This window comes from Podarcis muralis, chromosome 17 (genome assembly GCF_964188315.1).
Source record: "Podarcis muralis chromosome 17, rPodMur119.hap1.1, whole genome shotgun sequence".
NCBI classification, from domain to species: Eukaryota; Metazoa; Chordata; class Lepidosauria; order Squamata; family Lacertidae; genus Podarcis; species Podarcis muralis.
The window spans coordinates 36,789,653-36,811,049 of NC_135671.1; the positions used below are offsets into that span (position 1 = coordinate 36,789,653).

The 21,397-nt window shown below is 46.8% G+C and overlaps 1 protein-coding gene and 1 long non-coding RNA gene across 5 annotated transcripts; one reads left to right on the forward strand and one right to left on the reverse strand.

The window, feature by feature from the left end:
• Window positions 1-128: 128 nt before the first annotated feature.
• Window positions 129-21,375, forward strand: GATA1 (GATA binding protein 1). Of its 4 annotated transcripts, none has more exons than XM_028713172.2 (6): window positions 129-676; window positions 14,029-14,226; window positions 15,536-15,919; window positions 17,066-17,211; window positions 17,420-17,545; window positions 19,928-21,375. In XM_028713172.2, the coding sequence occupies exons 2-6, from the start codon at window positions 14,055-14,057 to the stop codon at window positions 20,240-20,242; spliced, it is 1,143 nt and encodes a 380-aa protein (XP_028569005.2). In that variant the 5' UTR covers window positions 129-676; window positions 14,029-14,054; the 3' UTR covers window positions 20,243-21,375. The 4 variants fall into 4 exon arrangements, with proteins under 4 accessions (XP_028569005.2, XP_028569004.2, XP_028569008.2 ...); XM_028713171.2 differs by having other exon boundaries at window positions 129-658; window positions 14,013-14,226; XM_028713175.2 differs by having other exon boundaries at window positions 129-658.
• On the reverse strand, window positions 7,852-15,880 carry LOC114588182 (uncharacterized). The gene is made up of 2 exons (XR_013391088.1): window positions 15,739-15,880; window positions 7,852-8,248 (listed from the first exon to the last, which is right to left on the reverse strand). It is a non-coding gene; the product is annotated as an uncharacterized LOC114588182 (long non-coding RNA).
• Window positions 21,376-21,397: the final 22 nt, after the last annotated feature.

The following is a 21,397-nucleotide window of genomic DNA, read 5'->3' on the forward strand; positions in this document are numbered from 1 at the left end:
CCCTCCACGGAAGGCTGAGCAAAAGATATCTTGCGCTGGTGGATCCAAATAGCAAGAGATAAGAACATAAAAGATACAGGAACTTACATTGCTGACTTCCTACCGTCTCACATTCTCTTTTCTCCCTGCACAAGCCCAGGCCCCAAATTCACCCCATAGATTGGGATGAGATCTAGGAGTTTGGGCTTCCAGGCTTGTCACCAACCCACTAAATACAGCTCCCCCTCCAGCCCTTGATACAATCTCCAGAACTTTTGGCCCTCTAATTCTCCCGCCCCACACACTTGAACTTATCCCTTGAATTGTTTCCAAATGAAGGGTGTTGGTTTTATTTGGTCTGCATACGGGTTTTTATGTATTTCTCCAATTCCCTCTCCCTCTTCTTCATCCTTCTTGCCGGTCGCCTTTGGAGGAGGCGGAGACATCACTTGGGTGGTTGCTGCAGACTATTTTTTTTTTTTTTGGTCATCGGTCCCCTCCCTGTTGCTTTCAGTCTCTCTCTCTCTCTGTCCCACCAGTACAGCCTGGGACATCGTAGGAGGACTTGGTTGAGGCAGATCAAGCGGCTGAAGTGGCGACACTTTCTCCAGTGTCAACCCAGCCCTTCCCCACGTTTTCTAGGCTCCGTGGACCAAGACGCGTTCAAAAATTTGCCAAGGTTTGTGCTCTGCACCAGGTCAGTTTGATTCAATGCATGCCCAAAATCCAGTTGTTTGAAGGACAGTTGTTGATTTCTCTTTGAGTAATGGACAAAGGCGAGGAATTGTTAAGAATAGTAATGGATATGGATAGAGGAATGGGGTAGACAGAAAAGCAGGATTGCAACACGGGTGGATAGGGCAAAGTGCTGAAGATGAGACGTGTTTGGCCTCAAAAATTTATCCTCTGCTTTGGATGCCCTTCACTGCTACTGTATTGTTGGGGCTGAGAGAAGTGCACTCTGCACATGGGTAGAGGCATCCTCATCATCGTTATTATTTTGCATGGTCTATGTCTGAGCTTTGGGACTGAAAAGAGCTTCAAAGGCTAAGCCCCAATGTTGGCTGCCTTGGCACAATGAGCATTTCCAAGCATGGGTCGGCTAGAGACAAGGCAAACTTTCCCCTCTTCAAATGAAAAGGGTGTTGGAAAACTGGCAGTGCATGGCCAAAGTGCAGCGAGTTCGAGAATGCTAGACGCGAAGCAATCACACAACGGACCGAGGTATAAATTGTTAGGAATGTTGACTTGATTTTTTAAAGTTACATCTAGATGTGATTATCACTCCACAGATTAAAAAGGAGTAGTGGTATCCTAACAGATTGTGATAACTGAGACGAGGGAGTAAACAGATTAATAGATGAGCCAACCTCCAATCTTTGTCAATTTCTAAGTCTGATTCGATGGTGAGTCAGGGCTTTGAACATGGAGAGTGAATTCAAGAAAATAATCCTTGTAGATCCTTTGGGAAAGAGTTAAGGCCACAATCCTATAAACACGTACTTATTGGTGCCTAGGTCTCACTAGATCGCAGGGGACATGTTTCTGACGCAAACAGGCATAGGCTCGGGCAAAATGTGATAGTTTTGAGTTCTATTATTTACAGTTGTGCTGGAAAGTTAAAATAACTGCACCGAAAACCCAGAGCAGATCTACAGTTCCTCGCACCAACTTCTGGTAGTGTAAATACAAACTCCCAAATTTCATTTAAAAAAAAAAAGGCAGATAATGAAGTGAATTAGGAGCACAGGAGCAGAAAAATGAGCATGAAAGCCATGAGAGAAACACATTGGGGTGGCTGAGAAATGGCAGGGCAGACGTGTTGCAAGTGAGAAACACAAAGGCTGGCAGAACCTGCCGAGGTCAGAAAGGTGCCTGCAAGAACACAATGGTGAAGGGGGAGAGTGAATTGCCTGGACATGGCAGAAAAGGCAAATGTGGAGGTTGCTGTTTGTGTAAAGACGCTGAAAGGATCAGTGTTGTGCAAGGAAGGGAAGAGCGCAGGACTATTCTTAAGTGTACATAAAATTATTAAATAACAATAACCGAGGGGCATTATTGTTATTGCTTGTTATTATGGTATGTAATTTTTTTGTATTTTAATATTGTAAACTGCCCTGTGATATTTGGGTGAAGGACAATTTAGTAATTTTAATAATAATAATAATAATAATAATAATAATAATAATAATAATAATAATAATACAGTGGTACCTCAGGTTAGGTACTTAATTCGTTCCGGAGGTCCGTTCTTAACATGAAACTGTTCTTAACCTGAAGCACTTTAGCTAGTGGGGCCTCCCGCTGCTGCCGCGCCGCCGTAGCACAATTTCTGTTCTCATCCTGAAGCAAAGTTCTTAACCCGAGGTATTATTTCTGGGTTAGCGGAGTCTGTAACCTGAAGCGTATGTAACCCGAGGTACCACTGTAATAAGTAGCATGGGGAGAGGACAGGGACAGGGCACTAGAAAAGCATTGTGCACTAGAGGCAAAAGATGCCACCCAGAGTTCCAGACAAACACATCAACCAGTTTCTTCACAGATAGACATGCTTTTCCACAAGGGAACATTTGATCCTCTTTTGCCCTCATGATGATGTGCTTCGGGCGAGCAAATAACAATGGAGTTTTTGCATTCACTTTAGAGAGCATTTTAAGCAAAGAGTCCAGCAGCTGCAGTCCTATGTGCCGCGACTTGGGAAGAAGTCCCATTTGATGCAGTAGGTTTTACTTCCACAGAAATATACCCAGAATTGGGCTGTTCTTAAGCCTCCCATGGCAAAAATGCCCCAAGAATTATACGTGAGAAGGAAGCCGGTCAGTGTGGTGGAAGGAAGCTGGTCCTTCGACGTGGGGGGACTGGGTTCGAAAAATCCTATCTCAAACGCAAGCAGTGACTCACTTTCTCATCTGTAAAATGGGAGTCACATCTCTATTCGAAACCAAGGGACTTGTAAGGAAATCCTGTTGGTTTCAATTGAACTCCTCCTTGTGCAAGAAAATGTTCTGAGGATTCCACCCTGAGAGTCATGGATGAGAAAGACAATTCATAACATTTAATATTAATTTATTTATTTCATTGGAACTAGGATCATCTCTACAATATATCTGTTAAGTCTTTAAAGTGCCACAAGACGCTTGTGCTTTTAGCATTAATGTTGCACATCAGAGCACCCAAACTGTTTCACGTGCATTATCTCAGTCATCCTTAGACTAACCCTATAAGGTAGGCCAGTAATATTATCCCCACGTTGCAGACGGTGGTGGGGAAACTGAGACTGAGAGAGAGTAGCGTGCTTAAGGACGCCATGGCTGCATATACACCGTGCATTTAAGGCAACCCCAAAGAATCCTGGGAACTGTAGTTCTCTGAGGGGTAAACTGCAGCTCTGAGAATTCTTTGTATGTGTGGTGTGCATTCTGAACTGGGGACTTCCCAGCTCACACTCTTGTTCCTGCACTGCACCAAATATGGAAATATTGCCATACACACACACACACACTTAAGCTTTAGAGATGGACATAACTGTACAGAATGATTCAAAACTAAGGATCAACCCACATGAAACTGGTGGCTACAGAAAAAGAGTGGGTGAAAAACCCCTGCATGAGGAAAGGATAGTAGGATGACCTTGTACTGGGAAACTCAACAGGTAGAAAGAAAATGGATGGATGGATGGATGGATGGATGGATGGATGGATGGATGGATAAACAGAGAGGCAGAGAGGACAGGTAAACAGGAATGGAATATAGTGAAAGCACGGGACACATGTTAATTTCTTTTGCTCTCCATATAACCACCTTCCCATTAACATCTGATCCCAGAGACTAATGCATTTGCCTCTAATTTTTTGTCCTGCTAAGGATCCAAATGGAACGGTGGCAGGAAAATGGAGTTCAAGGAACGGGAGTGGGTTGGGTTTTCCGTTCTTGTCTCCTGGCTTCTTAAGACTTCTCAGTCCCCCTTTTCCATTTGGGATCTATGGAGTTGGGGAAGGAGCAGAGGGCCTGAGAGGATGGACTAGAAAGAGCAAAGCCAGGAAGTCCTCCTAGTTTACCTTCTGCCTAGGCTCTCGGACACCTGGGTTCTTTGGAAGGTCCCATGTTCTTGTGAAGTTTCTGACGGGGAAGCTTTAGGCTGAAATGCAAGCTGGTCTCTCTGTGGGAGCAGCCTCTGAACGGTTTCAGGCTGGATTAAAACTGCTGCCTGTGATTCAGTAGTGCCCCGATAACAAATACCCCACAGATAATTATCTGAAGCCGGTGAAGCCGGTGATAAGGTTCTGGAAGCATCTCTGGGGCCCCTGTGCCCAGCTCGGTAGCAGCGTGCAGAGTGGAGTTACTAAATGGCTATGGGCACAACTGTAATTTTGGTTGAAATGAAAATATTCAAAAGGAAATTTCATTCCTGCTGATAAGGACTGGTGTAGCCCAGAGATAAGGTGATGCCTTTGATGTGTGTGGCATAGATGTTTGTGGCAGTGTTGCTTTGATGTTTACAGTGGTACCTCGGGTTAAGAACTTAATTCGTTCCGGAGGTCCTCTCTTAAGCTGAAACTGTTCTTAACCTGAAGCACCACTTTAGCTAATGGGGCCTCCCGCTGCCACTGGGCTGCTGGTGCACGATTTCTTTTCTCATCCTGAGGTAAAGTTCTTAACCCGAGGTACTATTTCTGGGTTAGCGGAGTCTGTAACCTGAAGCGTCTGTAACCTGAAGCATCTGTAACCCAAGGTACTACTGTATATGTATTTGTGTGTTTGTGCATGTGCGTGGGGACACACACACACACACAATCATATAAAGCCTAGGACATAAGTTGTTTGGGGCTGTGCTATATGGCATATTTCACATTTTCACAGAGAAATACAGCACAGGCTCTATTTTAACATCCCTATTTTCAAAAGAAGGTTCACTATTTGAGCTCTTCACCCCCACAGATTATTACAGTGGTGCCTCGGGTTACATATGCTTCAGGTTACAGACTCCGCTAACCCAGAAATAGTACCTTGGGTTAAGAACTTTGCTTCAGGATGAGAACAGAAATTGTGCTCCAGTGGCGTGGCAGCAGCAGGAGACCCCATTAGCTAAAGTGGTGCTTCAGGTTAAGAACAGTTTCAGGTTAAGAACGGACCTCTGGAACGAATTAAGTTCTTAACCCGACGCACCACTGCACACATGGTTGAAGTCTCTCATTGACCTGCTATAGATCCTGCATTTATTTACCCTGCCATAGTCTGCCCTCCACTGGTTGAAAATCCAACACAGCATGTTCCTTATTGACTTCAGGACCTTCTATACTATTTAAATTCAGAATTTTGTCCCTTTGATTAGAGATGTCCGGGGGGGACGGGACATGCTTCTTCTACAATATATTATCAAGAGCAGCAGTTGCAGTGTATGAAATGATGTTCCCTGCATGGTGTCTTCATGTTCATGTTTATACACATATGAAGGTGCACGAGAGGCAAGGTGTGTTGTCCACCCCCAGTCAGAGATTTAATTGCTGGAGATCCCAGGGAGGAAGCTGAACCCTGATGAATGGTTCTAGCTGCTTGCACTGACAAATTTCCTGAAATGCTAAATTAGGAAAAGCAACTTACCTGGAACAGGTAGCAGAAATTAGTCATTATCCCTGGTAAATAGAAACATAGGAAGTTGCCTTATACTCAGATCACTGGCCCAGCTAGTACTGTCTACCCTGACTGGCCAGGGTTTCAGACAAGGAACAATCCCAGCCCTAGCAGGAGAGGCTAAGGATGGAACCTGAGGCCTTCTGTATGCAAAGGAGATGCTCTACCACTGATCTGTGGCCCTTCCCCAGTAAGAATCACATAAACGACTGGTGCGTATATTTCAGACCCTTTGGACTTGTGATTTGTTAAGCTGAAGACAGCACAGCAGCTGTGGCCTGCCATCTGCTTGACATTGACCTGGGCTTTTGACAGCCAAGGTGGGAGGCAGGAAAACCAGATCTACCAAGCCCCTGGAAGGCCATCATCACACATGGTTGGTGCAGATTGCATTCTGCTAGTGGGTGGCAAGTTGTAAAGGCCTGTTGTACATTTTGAGGAGTCATGATGGATTCTAGGGCCCCATCTGCACCATACATTTCAAGCAGTATCACAAGGCATGTGTGACTCCAGCATTGTGACTCTCTAGAATAACAAAGGGGACCACCACAGCTGTTACTGCTACGGTGGAATCTCCCTGCTCAGTACTGTGGGGAAAGGCTTTGACCTTGTAGTTCTCAACAGATTGAAGTCACTCACTGACAGGGTCTATCCTGAGTCACAATGCAGTTTTAGAGCTCAGAGGTCTACAGTAGACATGCTTTTCCCATTGCGCCAGCTGCAGGAGAATTGCCAAGAGCAGAGATGCCCCTTGTGCATGGCCTTCGTCAGGTCTTTGACCTCATCAGCTGAAAATGACTCTGCTCAACAAGATAGAAAGCTCACCTAAGCTCTGCAAGATGATTGTGTCCTTCCATGAGAACATGTGCGACTGTCCAGTATGACGACTCATCCTTAGCAGGATCCACAAGGACATGCTCTACAGGGAGCTGGCTTCAGGCACCAGGTCTGTTGGCAGACCAGCTCTGCAGTACAAAGATGTCTGCAAATGTGACATGAAGGCTGGCAACATCAAGCACACGGTGTGGGAATCCCTGATAGATGACTGCAGCTCCTAGAGACAGACCGTCTGGCTGTGCATCCATAGCAGTGAGCAGAGAAGAAATGACCACCGGGAGGAGCGCAGGGAGAAGAAACGCTGTGGTGTATCTGTAACAGCACAACCAGATGCCGTCCTCTGCCCCAGCTGCAACAAAACATGTCTCTTCCATATCGGTCTCTACAGCCACAGCAGGCGCTGTAACTCTCCAATGGTTTGACTTTGCCCCTGATGGCCCACTCTCAAGATGGACAGATGCCAACATACCACTTTGAACAGCTGCTTTCAGAAGAGGCAATTGATGGGAGGGCTGCATGTGTTTGCGCATATATGGTATAGGAATCTGAGCTGCAAAGTCTTGCATTCAAAAGTAGCACCAGCCATGAACTCACTGACTGGCTATAGGCAGTTTCAGACTTCCTAAATACAATACAGAGACATTGACCATGTTTGGCTGATCATATCTTGCCTTTGAAAGCTGAGATATAAGCGAGCCTTTCAGCCACACACAGAGCTCCTTCCATTCCTCTCTTTGTACAAGCAAGCAAAAAACAATGTTAAATCTTTTCGTTAACCATCACAGGAGTTGCCAATGTGATCTTCTCTGGATGTTATCGGAGTCCCAGCAGTCCCAGGCAGCAGTGGCGTAGCGTGGGTTGTCAGCACGCTTAAGCAAGTAATTTGCGCCCCCTAACCCATGGATTTGCGCCCCCTAACCTGTGGATTTGCCCTAACCCCAGATGTTGCGCCCGGTGCGGCCGGCCCCCCCTGCACCCCCCACGCTACGCCACTGCCAGGCAGCATGGCCAATGGAACTGCTGTATCTGGAGAGTAACAATTTGGCAAACCTGATTTAACCAGGAAACCATGGTTAACAGCTTCAGAACAAGCCAAATTATTAAATCATGGTTTTAAATTGGCTTAATCTCTTGGCCTGTTTTGAAGATGTTAATTATAGTTTCCTGATTCAGATGAAATGGGAAACTATAACAAATTGAAGACTTCTTGTTTTCATAGAATCAAAGAACTGTAGAGTTGGGTCTCCAAAGCCTGGTGCAAAAGACCCAGGATTTGGGGTTCTTAAAAATACCCCTGGCTCCCTCTCTGCTGCTGCTGTTTGAAGATGCAGATTTTTAGACAGACATGGATGTTAAGACATGCTGCCGAAGATGCTGCTGTGAATTGAAACAATCTGTGTGTCGTTGTTTTTTAATATAATCTTTATTATTTTAAATGACACATATATACAAAGAATTTACAATCTCATATTACAAAAAGAAAATGAAAGAAAATTAAAGAAAAAAGCAATTAAGAAAGAAAAAAAAGAAGAAAATACAAAAGAAGAAAAAGCAGATTTACATACATAGAAAAGCATAATCTTCCTTGTTAACACTTAAATAAACACCTAAATAAAAAGACTTCTGACAAAACGAGTCTTCCGATCATTCTCGTTGTACTATTTATACTGTTTTTATCTGGTTTTGAAGTTTGTTTTTCACTGTACTGCCTTGCTGTCATTTTGTTGCTCGCTTTAAAATGATTCGTAAGCCACCTCGAGCTCCCTTGGCCCAGGGCCGGGGCTGCAGAGCAGGTACAGCGCTGCAGAAAAGCACAGCAAATGCCCACATATAAAAATGTGCATCTGAATTCTGCAGCCCAGCCCATGACTCAGAATCTGGTTCCCCATTCCCCTCCCGCAGAACAGCATCGAGGAGGTCCTTTAAAGGCCCCAGAGGTGCAAAGGGGGAGGAAATGAATCAGAGGACAACAGCGCCACTAGTCCCACGTTCAGAGGAAGCTGGCATGCGTACAAGGTTGATTTCAAAAGGCTTCCTTTGGTACCCCATGACTGAACACACTGCAAAGATCGGGCGATAAGGCCTGGCACCAGATCCAACTGCCATTCACAGGGCAGAGGAACAGGGTCCTAGAAAGATGTAGCTGAGGATGCAGAGTTTTCTGCGGGAAGCCCCCAAAGAACCTGGCAGGCAAGGAACTGCAAGCTCTGCAGGAAGGGCGCTTGTGAATGGCAGGTTAACGCGATGGGGTCTTGCTTGGTTCTTCTTCCAGCAGATTTGAAAGCAGCTGGTGCTCCCTTGGGGCAGTGGAGGCTGGTCCACTAGGGCACATGGGGCACTGCCCCATCCCCCTTAGTCTTTCCCCAATCACCTGCCAGTGTGGTGTAGTGGTTAAGAGCGGTAGACTTGTAATCTGGTGAACCAGGTTCACTTCCCCGCTCCTCCACATGCAGCTGCTCACTCCCTTTAAGGAGTCTCAAAGCGGCTAACATTCTCCTTTCCCTTCCTCCCCCACAACAAACCGGTTCTCCAGATTACGAGACTACCGCTCTTAACCACTACACCACAAGAGCGGTAGACTTGTAATCTGGGGAACCGGGTTCGCGTCTCCGCTCCTCCACATGCAGCTGCTGGGTGACCTTGGGCCAGTCACACTTCTCTGAAGTCTCTCAGCCCCACTCACCTCACAGAGTGTTTGTTGTGGGGGAGGAAGGGAAAGGAGAATGTTAGCCGCTTTGAGACTCCTTCAGGTACTGATAAAGCAGGATATCAAATCCAAACTCCTCCTCTTCTTCTTCTTTCTTACAACCAGCCCAGAGGATGACTCTGAAGAAGAAGAAGAAGAAGAGTTTGGATTTGATATCCCGCCTTTCACTCCCCTTCAGGAGTCTCAAAGCGGCTAACAATCTCCTTTCCCTTCCTCCCCCACAACAAACACTCTGTGAGGTGAGTGGGGCTGACTGCCTCTTCTTTAAGGCTTATCAACACTTAACTTTTGCCCTGTGCTATCTGGGCACAAGTCCACACTTGAAAGCTCCATGTCCGAGCGCCCTGTTTTTGCCCGCGAGCTTTGCCCTGAAAACCGGCTCTTTAAAGCTGAAGTGCAACAAAAGGCAATTCATGTTATCTATGGGTTGCTGTTTGCTCTGGTTCAGCCCCCAAATTGGCGTTCTGATTTGATTCCCTACTACCGAAGCTGAAATTAGCCAGAGTGTAAGAGAGAAATAGGATGCGGGTGACGCTGTGGGTTAAACCACACAGCCTAGGGCTTGCTGATCAGAAGGTCGGCGGTTCAAATCCCCACGACGGGGTGAGCTCCCGTTGCTTGGTCCCTGCTCCTGCCCACCTAGCAGTTCGAAAGCACGTCAAAGTGCAAGTAGATAAATAGGTACCACTCCGGCGGGAAGGTAAACGGCGTTTCCATGCGCTGCTCTGGTTCGCCAGAAGTGGCTTAGTCATGCTGGCCACATGACCCGGAAGCTGTACGCCGGCTCCCTCGGCCAGTAAAGCGAGATGAGCACCACAACCCCAGAGTCAGTCACGACTGGACCTACTGGTCAGGGGTCCCTTTTAAGAGAGAAATACAAGCACAATACAGACATCTGTGTTTCCCCCAAAGGAGTCTCAGGTGACAAACATTGCTTCTCTTTTCCCAGCCTTCCCCGATTTTAGCCTCACAATTTTAGCTCTGGGAAGCCCAAGAGAGTCCTGCCCCTGCCGCTCCACAAACATGAGCTTTGTGGCTGCCTTGGGTTTTGAACCTAGGTCTTCCCTGTTCTTGTCCAGTCTTTGCTTTACACGCTCAATATATTACATGGGACACACACTGCAAGCAAACCCAAATAACCCACACACTTTTTTCCCCTGGAGCCTCATCAGATCTGGAAGCTGATATTGATGAGGAAAGTAAAGATGTCACTTCTGAGAAAGAGAGACTGGTTAGAGAAAGAGATAAGAGGAAGGAGGGTGAATTGCAGAGTCACTAGGAAACAGGTTCCTCCAACAGGCCCTGGACTTCTCTGCACTCCTTGGGCAAAGGAGGCAAATCCAGAAAGGCTCTGCAAGCACTGCTCTCACCTGGGTTTCTATTAAATCCAACTCCCATCTAAGCACAAGGCTCCTGGTTGGCCTCCACTGCCAACAGCCTTAAAGGTAAAGGTAAAGGTAAAGGGACTCCTGACCATTAGGTCCAGTCATGGCCGACTCTGGGGTTGGGGCTCTCATCTCGCTTTATTGGCCGAGGGAGCCGGCGTACAGCTTCCAGGTCATGTGGCCAGAATGACTAAGCCGCTTCTGGCGAACCAGAGCAGTGCACCGAAACGCCGTTTACCTTCCAGCCGGAGAGGTACCTATTTATCTACTTGCACTTTGTGCTTTCGAACTGCTAGGTTGGCAGGAGCAGGGACCGAACAACGGGAGCTCACCCCGTCATGGGGATTCGAACCGCCGACCTTCTGATCGGCAAGCCAAACCTGCACTACATTTATCACGCAATTCTTTTTGTTTATCCCATGGGAATCTGTTGCTGTGCCCCAATGTATCTTTGCCATGGTAGGGATCAAAATGGTGTGTTCCCATTTTAACACTGCAGAGCGGTAAAGGACGGGCTACAAAAACCAAGACTTTTGCCACCTCCCCACCAATCCATCCCAAACATCTTTTGGATAGAGTTGCAAATATCTGGTGGAGGCCCAGATATTTCTACACCCAGCGCTCACGATGGGGTAGGATGCCACCTCACATCTTTTCAGGTGGACACAGTTGGCCTACCTTCCCACTTTCTGTTGATATTTTCACCCCCTCCGATTGCGAGAATCTCCTGATCTGATGTTTCGAGAAAGGAGGGGGCAGAAACTGCTCTTCTACTCTTCCGCTCCTGCCTGACTGCCTGACTCTGTGTGTGGAGAGAGTCTTATCTATGTAGTGGCTAGATGGCTGAGTGGGAGCTGCAACACTCATGCAAGCCGGTAGTTCGTTAGTTTGTAGTAGCTGATAGAAACAAAAGAAGTTATGCTTCACAGCTAGCTTCCGCGTTATTTATACTCTGCTGAGTCTGCTGCTCACAATGCACAGTTGTGGGTCCAGGGCACTCAGACCTGATTTCCAGGACTGGAAGGTCTCTTAAAAGTGCTCCAGTCGCCTAGCCCAGTCGGGGCAGAACCAGTTATTGAGCCCAGTCGCTGACATCAGTTGAAAGGCATACAGTGGTACCTCGGGTTACAGACGCTTCAGTTTACAGACGCTTCAGGTTACAGACTCTGCTAACCCAGAAATAGTACCTCGGGTTAAGAACTTTACCTCAGGATGAGAACAGAAATCTTGTGGTGGCAGCAGGAGGCCCCATTAGCTAAAGTGGTGCTTCAGGCTAAGAACAGTTTCAGGTTAAGAACGGACCTCCAGAACGAATTAAGTACTTAACCCGAGGTACCACTGTACTGACACTTTCCTCTCGTTCACACTCTGAAATCATTCCACTTTCTATCACCACCCCATTTTGGGCACGGCATAATCACAGAATCTTAGAGTACGAAGGGACCCCCATGGTCATCTAGTCCAACCCCCGGCAAGGCAGAAATCTCAGCTAAAGCATCCCTGACAGGTGGCCATGCGACCTCTGCTTAAAAACCTTCAAGGAAGGAGAGTGCACCATCTCTCAAGAGAGTCGGTTCCACTGTCAAACAGCTCTTACTGTCAGAAAGTTCTTATTGATGTTTAGTTGGAATCTCCTTTCTTGCAACTTGAAGCCACTGGTTCGAGTCCTACCCTCAAGAGCAGGAGAAAACAAGCATGCTCCCTCCTCCATGTGACACAGCCGAAGAACCCTTTATTATTATTTTTAGCCTCTCTTGCAACCCTGAGCTCATTCTGAGCTTTAGCCAGCCTGACGTCCCCCCTGCAACTGTTGGCTACTCATGTCTACTCCTCCTTTGCGATTTCCCCTTTCTTCCATTTCTTATACATCCCCTTCTTAATTCTCAGCTCGTCTGTAAGCTCCTTATGCAGCCACACCGGATTCCTTTTATTTTTCAGTTCCAATGTGGCTTAAGGATAGGTGGAGAACTGAACACGAAGAGGCACACATTTACAGATGTGATTCTAGACTCTGAAACCTGGAGCTGGTTAGAAATGCTTGGCTTGTAGCCAATGTTGGTCCTATTTGGTATAGACCCATTGGAAATAAAGGACATGACTAACTTTGGTCCATTCATTTCAATGAGTCTAACTCTGAGTGTAACTTTGTTGGATAGAAACCCTTGTGCGTAACTGCAGGATGTGTTGTGCTTTACAAAAGACAATCCTTTCTTTGAAGTCAAAGTTTGATTTAATGATAAGAGAGAACAGCAGAGGCCTTGACATGGTCCATCAGCAGTTAGTAGCGCCTGGTCAGCAGACGAGGCAGGCAGCAAAAGTCACCTGTTGTCTTCACCACAATGTTGATATGTATTCTATTTCTATTACAGTAATTATTTCTACATTTGTGTGAACATATGAACTAGCATATTACAATGTTGTGCGAATTGGATGCCCTCTTTGATTCTTCTTTTTGTGTGATGCAGATCCTCCTTTTTGGCAATACATAACTGGACAAAAAGAAGTGCCAGTAGCACAGCTTGTTTTCGTTGCTTCTGCAAGCGGCAGTAAGAGCACCTCCTTAGGTAGCCTGACCACCGTTTTGCACACCCCATAATGCCCCAGGCCTGGCATCGTTCTGGGACACTGTGGGAAGGAAGAAATGGTTGGTTGGTTGATTCTCTCTCTCTCCGTCCCTCTGTGTGTGGAGATATTCAGATAACATTTCTGCAAAATTGCCATTTTTTATTCTGGAATGGAATTTTCTCAGAAAAACGTCTTCTGAGAAATTTTGGCTCAGCTTTAGTTGAAAGGGGGCAGGTGAGCAAAGCAGCATTAATATTATATTTTATTTGCTATTATTATTACTCATACTCTCGCATCCTTCGTGTGCAGTTTGGATACTGCATTATGGACTTTGAAGTGGGATTTTCAGGTCACCTCACGAAGTCCAAAATGCAATACGGGGCAAACTTCAAACTGATCTTGGTCTGAAGTAGCTTGGTTGCCAGCAATAGAGCTGCTAGGTATCTAAGAACTGGCATGCTCAGGAATTGGCTGCCACATCTACTACCAAGAACAGCTTCCAAAAGAAGAGGAACATAAATATATTTATCACTGGATAAATAGTGTCGCAAAAGCCCAGTGCCTGCCTCTCTCTCTGCCAAGCGGTGGCAAGAGCACATGGGATTACAGGCACACACACAGGGTCTGTGTACCTTTGGAGAATAGGTAGAAGACACGGTGGAAACTGTCATGCTTTAGGAAATATGGTTTATTCACCTATTTACAACTTCAGTCATCCAGAGGGCAACACATTGGCGACCTCTGCTGCAGAGTGTTCTGGAAGTAAAGGCGAACCAAGATAAAACTCATGAATGCTGGTTCTAATCACTAGGCCCTAGCAATGTACTAGATCTCATTCACTTCTCAGTCAGGAATCTGGACTCTCCTTGTCTCGTGTGTCATGCTTAAAAAAAATAAATTCATTGCAGGTTTTATCATCTGGAGAGGAAGATTCCAATTAAGAACGGACAATGGATTATTCTACTGTGGGGAATGAAGATTCTGCCCCCCAGTATTTTGAACATCCCCATTTGCAAGCAAATGATGATGCAGACCTATTCTTTCCTGCTTCAGAGGGGGTTGATGCTGGGGCCATGCCCACCTACTTCTCTCGTATGTCTGAATCCTACAGACACTCTCCAGGTAGGTATACAGTGTTTGAAAGAGGACATACCTTTAAACATACTAAGCAGCTGATCCCAATACCCTCCCCACCTCCCTCTGCCTGCAAGCTATTAGCCCTTATAATTACCCCTTTGAATCATAGATATGCTGCATTTGACAAAGGCCCTCTGTGCATTCAAAGGGGCTTTTACTCTGGAGGCAAAAGTAATGTGCTAATGCATCTCTGTAGCCACCTCATTCTCAGAATTTCTGGCTGATGGGCTTACAGTGATACCATTGTGTTTTCACATTGCAAATATTAAAGTATATTTCGAACCTTCAATTAAAAAAAGAACATCAACATTGTGGGTTGCTTCTATTCAGGGTTCCTGACAGACTGTCATGGTCCTTTCCAAAATACTCTGTTCCATTACCTCCCCTGACTCCAGTTTTCCATACCCCCCCCAAAAGGTACCCAGCCTCACTTTATTCAGTGGGACTTATTTCAGAGTAGACATGGCTAAGATTGCAATCTCGGCATTGTACGGCCATTGAGCATTCACAGTCTTCACTGTGGGAATGTGGATCCGGCCAGAAGGCTGTATCCTAAACTGGCCCATCTTTGAAAGGTCCACCCACCAGTCAATCACTTGATGTCATATTACATCATGTAGTTCAATTTTAAACTTGCAGCTGCAAAGGAAACTGCTTTGAGGTTTTTCCTTGCAGTCAAGGAAGGAAGGAATTTTATGAAATAATAGTAAAGGAAGGAAGGAAGAACTGACTCCCAATTCTTCGTTTACAACCATGGCTTGCATTTGGAAAAAAAAAATCAAGCCATGCCTGATTCATCCTTTTGAATTTGGTACCATGGCTTGACCTGTGCTGGATGTCATGTGACAGGTGGCCATGGACCAAATGAAGAGGCCTGGTTAGCCTAATTACACCCACAATTCCCAGCACCCTGAACAAACTACAGCTCACAGGCTTCTTGTGGGGGAACCCATGTCCTTTAAATGTATGGTGTGAACAGAGTCTGGGAGCTCTCCGTGGTGCTGCACCACCTGCCCTCTAGCCCGGCGGAGGCCTCCATGGGACCAGAACAGGACAAGAGGCTGCATGCTTCTGAATACTGGTGCATGCGTGCGAGAGGAGCAAGGCTGTCCCTATACCCTGGCTGCGGGCTTCTTGGAAGCATCTAACTGGCCACTGCTGGTAACAGGATACCGAATGAAGGAGCCCCTTATTTTGATCCACCAGGGCCTGCTTGGCCAACTCTAGTGTAGGCCCACTGCCCTGAACACCTGTACACCCTACTTAATTTTTCCTTTTGTTTCCTCTCCAACAGTGCGGCAGTTGTATCCCATCCTCAATGGTTTGCAGTGGGTGGATGGGCACCCTTACAGCACAGCAGCTTGGGCTTCCAGTTCTTCTGGAAAGCCCCACGCTGGACTCCCAATCTACACCTCTGCTACGTCCTCATATCAGACCCTCCAAGCGCCTCCCTCGCCCAAGGACCTCAGCCCCGATGACAAGGGGAGCCCCAGATACCTGGAGATGTTGAAGACGGAGCGGATGAGCCCCACGCATGCTGAACTGCTGCCTTTGGGAACCCCGACTGGAGCAGCTTACGCAATGGGGCAGGACTTTGGATACTTCCAGCCATCTGGGAGTCCCCTGACAGCTGGGTATTCCCCTAAACTACGGGGGGCAACACAGCTCTCTCCTACTGGTGAGGATTTTTGCTGGGGACCATCACATGGGCTGAGGAGCAAAGCGGGAACGATATGACACAATGGACTGCACCACTCCAGACCTCTTTCTCGCCTGCCTGTAAAACAAAAACACCTTGGTAAAATGGTGCAGACTGGAGAGGCAGATCGTGCGTTTTCAAATTTGTTAAAAGCTTTGTACCGAAGTTAAAAATTTGCACCAAAATACTTTTTGATTTCAGTCCTAATGTGAATATTTAAATGCACAATGTGTGGATCACTCAGATGACATTTCCCATTGGGAAGTTTGGCCATGATGTTGAAAGAGTTTGTGTGCTCTAGCCGGCCCAGCTGACCAGCACTTTTTTTGTGCTGCTCGGATGTCAGAGCTGACTAACCATGAAGCTGTTGACCGGAGGCAACCGCAAGACATAGTTAGCGTAAAAATTGTGTTTAGGGGAAGCGACATCCACAGGCAAATCTATAAAATGCTAGAGTGCCTGTGGCTTAATCTTGGTCATGAACTGCCACCTCTGAACTGCAAAGTTCTGCTCATTAAATGTAGAACGTATTTCTTTCCCACATTATACTCTGTAGATGCTTAGTGGCACAATAATTATGACCTTACAGGTTCCAGATCTGGACTCTGACATTGAAAACATATTCTGGAGCTGACCTCTTAGGTTCTCGGATGAGCTTATAGGCCAAGATGGATCCATAATGGAGATTAAGCTCTAGCAGCATTTATTGGACATGCAAAGACTGGCTTCCTTTACCCATTATGTAAATGAATTACCGTATTTTTGGCTCTATAACACGCACCCGACCATAACACGCACGTAGTTTTTAGAGGAGGAAAATCCGTAGGCATGCCACCCGTAGGCATTCCCTCCATAACACGCACAGACATTTCCCCTTACTTTCTAGGAGGAAAAAAGTGAGTGTTATGGTGCAAAAAATACAGTAATATTCCTCTACCCAGGTTCTGACGAATCATTGTTCTTGGCATCTTTCTTGAGCTTTCTCTGTCTGACCTTCTCCAGCCCAGTCCTGCATCAGACATGCTGCTAGAAGCATCTCCTCAAAGTGAAGGGCCTCATGCCCGCCCCCTTCTGAGCTATTCTGCCACTTCCCCACTGACTGCTTGTCCCCATCTCTTTCCTCAGAGGCGCGAGAGTGTGTGAATTGTGGAGCCACAGCCACGCCACTGTGGCGAAGGGACGGCACTGGTCACTACCTCTGTAATGCCTGTGGGCTGTACCACAAGATGAACGGGCAGAACAGGCCTCTCATCCGGCCAAAGAAACGTCTGGTAATATATTTTTATGTTCAGGGCAACATTGAGGTTTGCAGAGGTACATTCTGGTGGGGGGGGGGGTGCATGGAAATCTGACTGACAGAGGTGGGCAGGAATGGGTAGGTAGGGGAATGGAGTGGCGTAGCTGGACTCCCTGCAACAGTTTGTTGCAGGTTCCATTTGTCGCTGTATGTAACAACCCTCATCATATTCAACCATGCAGATTGTCAGCAAGCGAGCCGGGACCCAGTGCAGTAACTGCCAGACGACCACCACCACCCTCTGGCGCCGAAACGTGAACGGAGAACCCGTATGCAATGCCTGCGGTCTCTATTTCAAGCTGCACAATGTAAGCCAAGGCAGTAGGGGGTTTGGTTGATGGAATAAGGGCATCTCAGTGTGACTATGTCCAGAAAACTGGATCTGGAGTGTCTTGATAAACAGCCTCAGCATTATCTCATGAATGCTTGCTTGCTTCTCTCTCGCTCTCTCTCCCACACACACCCATTTAATGGATAAAAAGCATTACACTGATTTTATGTTAAGTTTATAGAAAGATAAAGCATTCCTCGTGCAATATGAACTTAATTTCACAAGCAGCCGTCTCAGGCCTACCTGGGTTCTAGATACAAGCACTAGGTCATCAGCATACAATAAAACTTAAAGAGTTTTTGGTCAAGAATTGTGACAGGAGCAAACTGTAGGCCCTCCAGTTCTTTAACCATGTCATTAATATAAAAATTAAACAGGTAAGGCGCCAAAATGCATCCCTGTTTGACTCCAGTAATGGTCTTAATTCTAGTGGTGAGATGGCCAGCCAGATCCACCTTTACTTGTATTGATGTGTCAGTATATAATGTTTTGATGAGAAATAATAGACGGAGGCCTATATTTCTCTTTTCCAATTTTTGCCACAATGCATGTCTTGGGACCGTATCAAAAGCTGACTTTAGATCGATAAAAGCAACATATAATAAGTGACTTAAGGACTGTTTTGGCCTAGTAGACCTGCCACACCAAATAAGTGCGCACAACTGTCCTCAAAATCTGCATTTCCCTAGAACTGAGAAAACTCATTTGTGTCATTAAATACCTCCCCAAATGCTAATGTTTTCAGAATGCAGATGTTTAGCGTGCTGTGATAGCTGTCAAATTCTATCTGCAAGCTGGTGGACAGGATAACAAGAAACGGTACGGCACTGTGGACAAGGCTGCATGAGCACTGAAACAGGAAGCCTGCTGTTCAAAACCTGGCACTGCCCTAAATGCGCGCCATGGCCTCGAACGAGCCATCCTGACAAACTACACTTTATTACTTAAACCTGATGGCTTCTTCTTCTGAAGATGTTTTCAGAAGGGAACCTGCAGAGGCCCACCTGTTTTCTGCTGCCTGGACCACCTGTAGCTCCTAACAGCAATTTCTATGGCCCAGACACTTCCTGAAGCTGCCTCGTCCACCTATTCCATCAGCATTCCTTCCTTCTCATTCTTGTCCTCCCTGTTCTTTTGGGCTTTCTGAAGTGTTTTCGCCCTTGTTCTGTGTTGTTTCAGAATAAGCAGAAGGGTAAGGGCGTATGCACCTTTCCTCTGCTCTTGCAAATGGCAATCTGTGGAAAGCCCAAACTGTCGTTTGCTCTAATTGAGAGCTAAAAAGCGGTTTCTGTGGGGAAAGCTTGGGGCGGGGGAGAAAATGACACATGCTTGGACACGAAGCTTTTAAGTGCAGATGTGTCCCTGGAAACAGCAGGACAAAAGTTACGTGTGGATAAGCCCTGAGTGTTTTATTTGATAAAAGGTACATAGTGTTGTGTCCAGTCGTACCCAGAGCGGATCCATGTAAATGAATAGACTTGGCTAACTTAATGCCCCTTAATTCCAGTGGGTCTACTCTAAGTAAGACTTAGTTGGTTACAACCCATGGATTTTAAAAGAATGCGTTCCCTCCTAGTTTGCCTGTTTCGGGGAAAATAAATCTGACCCCCACCCCCAGATGTTTGAGAACGAATTGGTAGGCTTCTGCCATTTCCATGTTGCCTTGAGGAGGACTCAAATTTGGGCGACTTTATACTGCTCCAAAGGGAGCACCTTCAGTACCCTTTTCCCAGACCAAGGATGTGCCTCTCCCATCGTCCTCAGACCCTGGGGGTGCCTACCCTGTAGCTTCTCCTGCAGAGCTGTCATGGCCAGGAAGCGGGATGAGGCAATTGCCTCAGGCTGTGGATCTGCCAGCTGCCACACGCATACATGCTCCTGCAACACGCACACACACCCCATCTCTGTTTACTCCTTAGGTAGCATTATGTTGCGCTACAGCAAGCAAGCAAGCAAACAAAATAATAATTATTAATAATAATTTTATTATTTATACCCCACCCATCTGGCTGGGTTTCCCCAGACACTCTGGGTGGCTGACATCAAGTGTTAAAAACCTCTTGATACAGGGCTGCCTTTAGATATCTTCTAAAAGTTGTGTGATTCTTTATTTCCTTGACATCTGAAGGAAGAGTGCCACAACTGAGAAGGCCCTCTGCCTTGAGAGTGATCCTGTCAAACCCAGTGGGGTTTACTTCTGAGTTAGTATGGCTCCATAGCCAGCCCCGCGCCTCTCTGCCCTATATCTGAACCATGCACCTGCTCTGCAAACAGCTATTGCTCTAGCCTCTTCTTTACTCTCAACCACTCTGCGGCACTGCTCTTACTCTCGCTCACGGCCCCATCTTCTGCCTTCCAGGTGAATCGTCCCTTGGCAATGCGCAAGGATGGGATCCAGACCCGGAACCGCAAGGTCTCTTCAGCCAAGTCCAAAAAGCGCAAGGGGAATTCTGGGGAAGCTGCCATGTCCACCCCAACTCCCCTGGAGTTGATGCCAGCGCCTCTGATGGGGGAAGAAGCGGCTGCCCTCTATACTCTCAGCCCCATGATGTTGCCAGGGCATTTGCTCCCTTTTGGACCCAATCCACACCTTCTAGGCTCTCCACCAGGCTTTCCTCCACAGGCTTCTCCTGCCCCACATGGCTCCCCTGGGGTTGTCTCTGCACTGGGGTAAAGAGCCCTACAACCACACAACAACCCACGGCATTCATGTACAGTGACTCTGGGACCAATAAGCAAGGAGGGCACATCTCTCTTGATAATTTTTTGGAGCACGTGTATTAACTGCTTGCAGCATGGGTGCCTTGGAAGAACAGGAGAAAAGAATAACAACGGGAGGGTGCTCTGATCCCGCAGCTCGTCATCAGAGAAGACATATATTATGGGCTAGTTCCCCCAAGCAGCGGATGAGATGGTGATAAAGCAGTCGAGCTCTTTTCCAGGCTGAATGTGCCACTTCATACCGCAGGTGAGAAATGCTGGGGCTGAATGCTTCCCCATCAGGGAGCAGGTGGTGGGAACATGTGCTGTCCATGCAAAGGAACACAGGATGCTGTCTCACACCGAGTCAGACCACTGGTCCATCTAGCATTTGCTACACTGACTGGCAGCAGCTTGCAAGGATTCCAGCCAGAGGTCTTTTCTGGTCATTCTGGAGGTGCTGGGGGTTGAACCCAGGACCTTCCGCATGCAGGGTATTTATGTTACATTTGGGCCATGAAGAACCAACGGAAGGACAACCCTTCTCTCTGACATCCACTGTTTCCTATGCATGGAAGAAGATTTTTGTGCAGTCCCTCCACCTACTAAGCCATAGACGGAAGCGAGCTACTGATCCCTCCACCCATCTGTAAATTGCTGCTGTCCAACTATCTCCAACCGCATTCTCTTCCTTGCCTATTTGGCTAAGCATGCCCAGCTCATTTGCGTACCTTACATACAGTACTCCAGGAGTATCTACACCTGCTTTTCTGCTCTCACAGCTATGTTTCCCCTGTGGAATAATTTGGATGAGTGCTCTGCATGCGGTCAGATGTGTCCCCTGCAGCCTGGATTGCGTGACAACAACAAGTTCTTAATGAGCACCTCCACCCCTGCCAGACTGGTGAATTGGCCCATCATAAGCAAAGCACATACTTTTGCACAGTGCCTCCCTTCTCGTCTTAGGGAAACATGTGTACAAATGCAAAAAGAAATCCAGTTTTATGCTTGTGAGAAATAGTGCTTCTGCTCACCCTATTTGTCATGTATATGGTAAAGTGGCCCTGCCTTTTTAAGTCAGTCACCAAGCTTAAGTCAGTCACCCCATCCTGAATCCTCCCTATGTTCC

What these genes read in the sequence shown, in the direction of transcription:
- GATA1 (XM_028713172.2), top strand. Translation starts at nt 14,055, where the DNA reads ATGGATTATTCTACTGTGGGGAATGAAGATTCTGCCCCCCAGTATTTT. An exon ending in AACACAGCTCTCTCCTACTG is followed by an intron (nt 15,920 to 17,065) that starts GTGAGGATTTTT and finishes CTCTTTCCTCAG; the next exon opens with AGGCGCGAGAGTGTGTGAAT. An exon ending in TCTATTTCAAGCTGCACAAT is followed by an intron (nt 17,546 to 19,927) that starts GTAAGCCAAGGC and finishes TCTGCCTTCCAG; the next exon opens with GTGAATCGTCCCTTGGCAAT.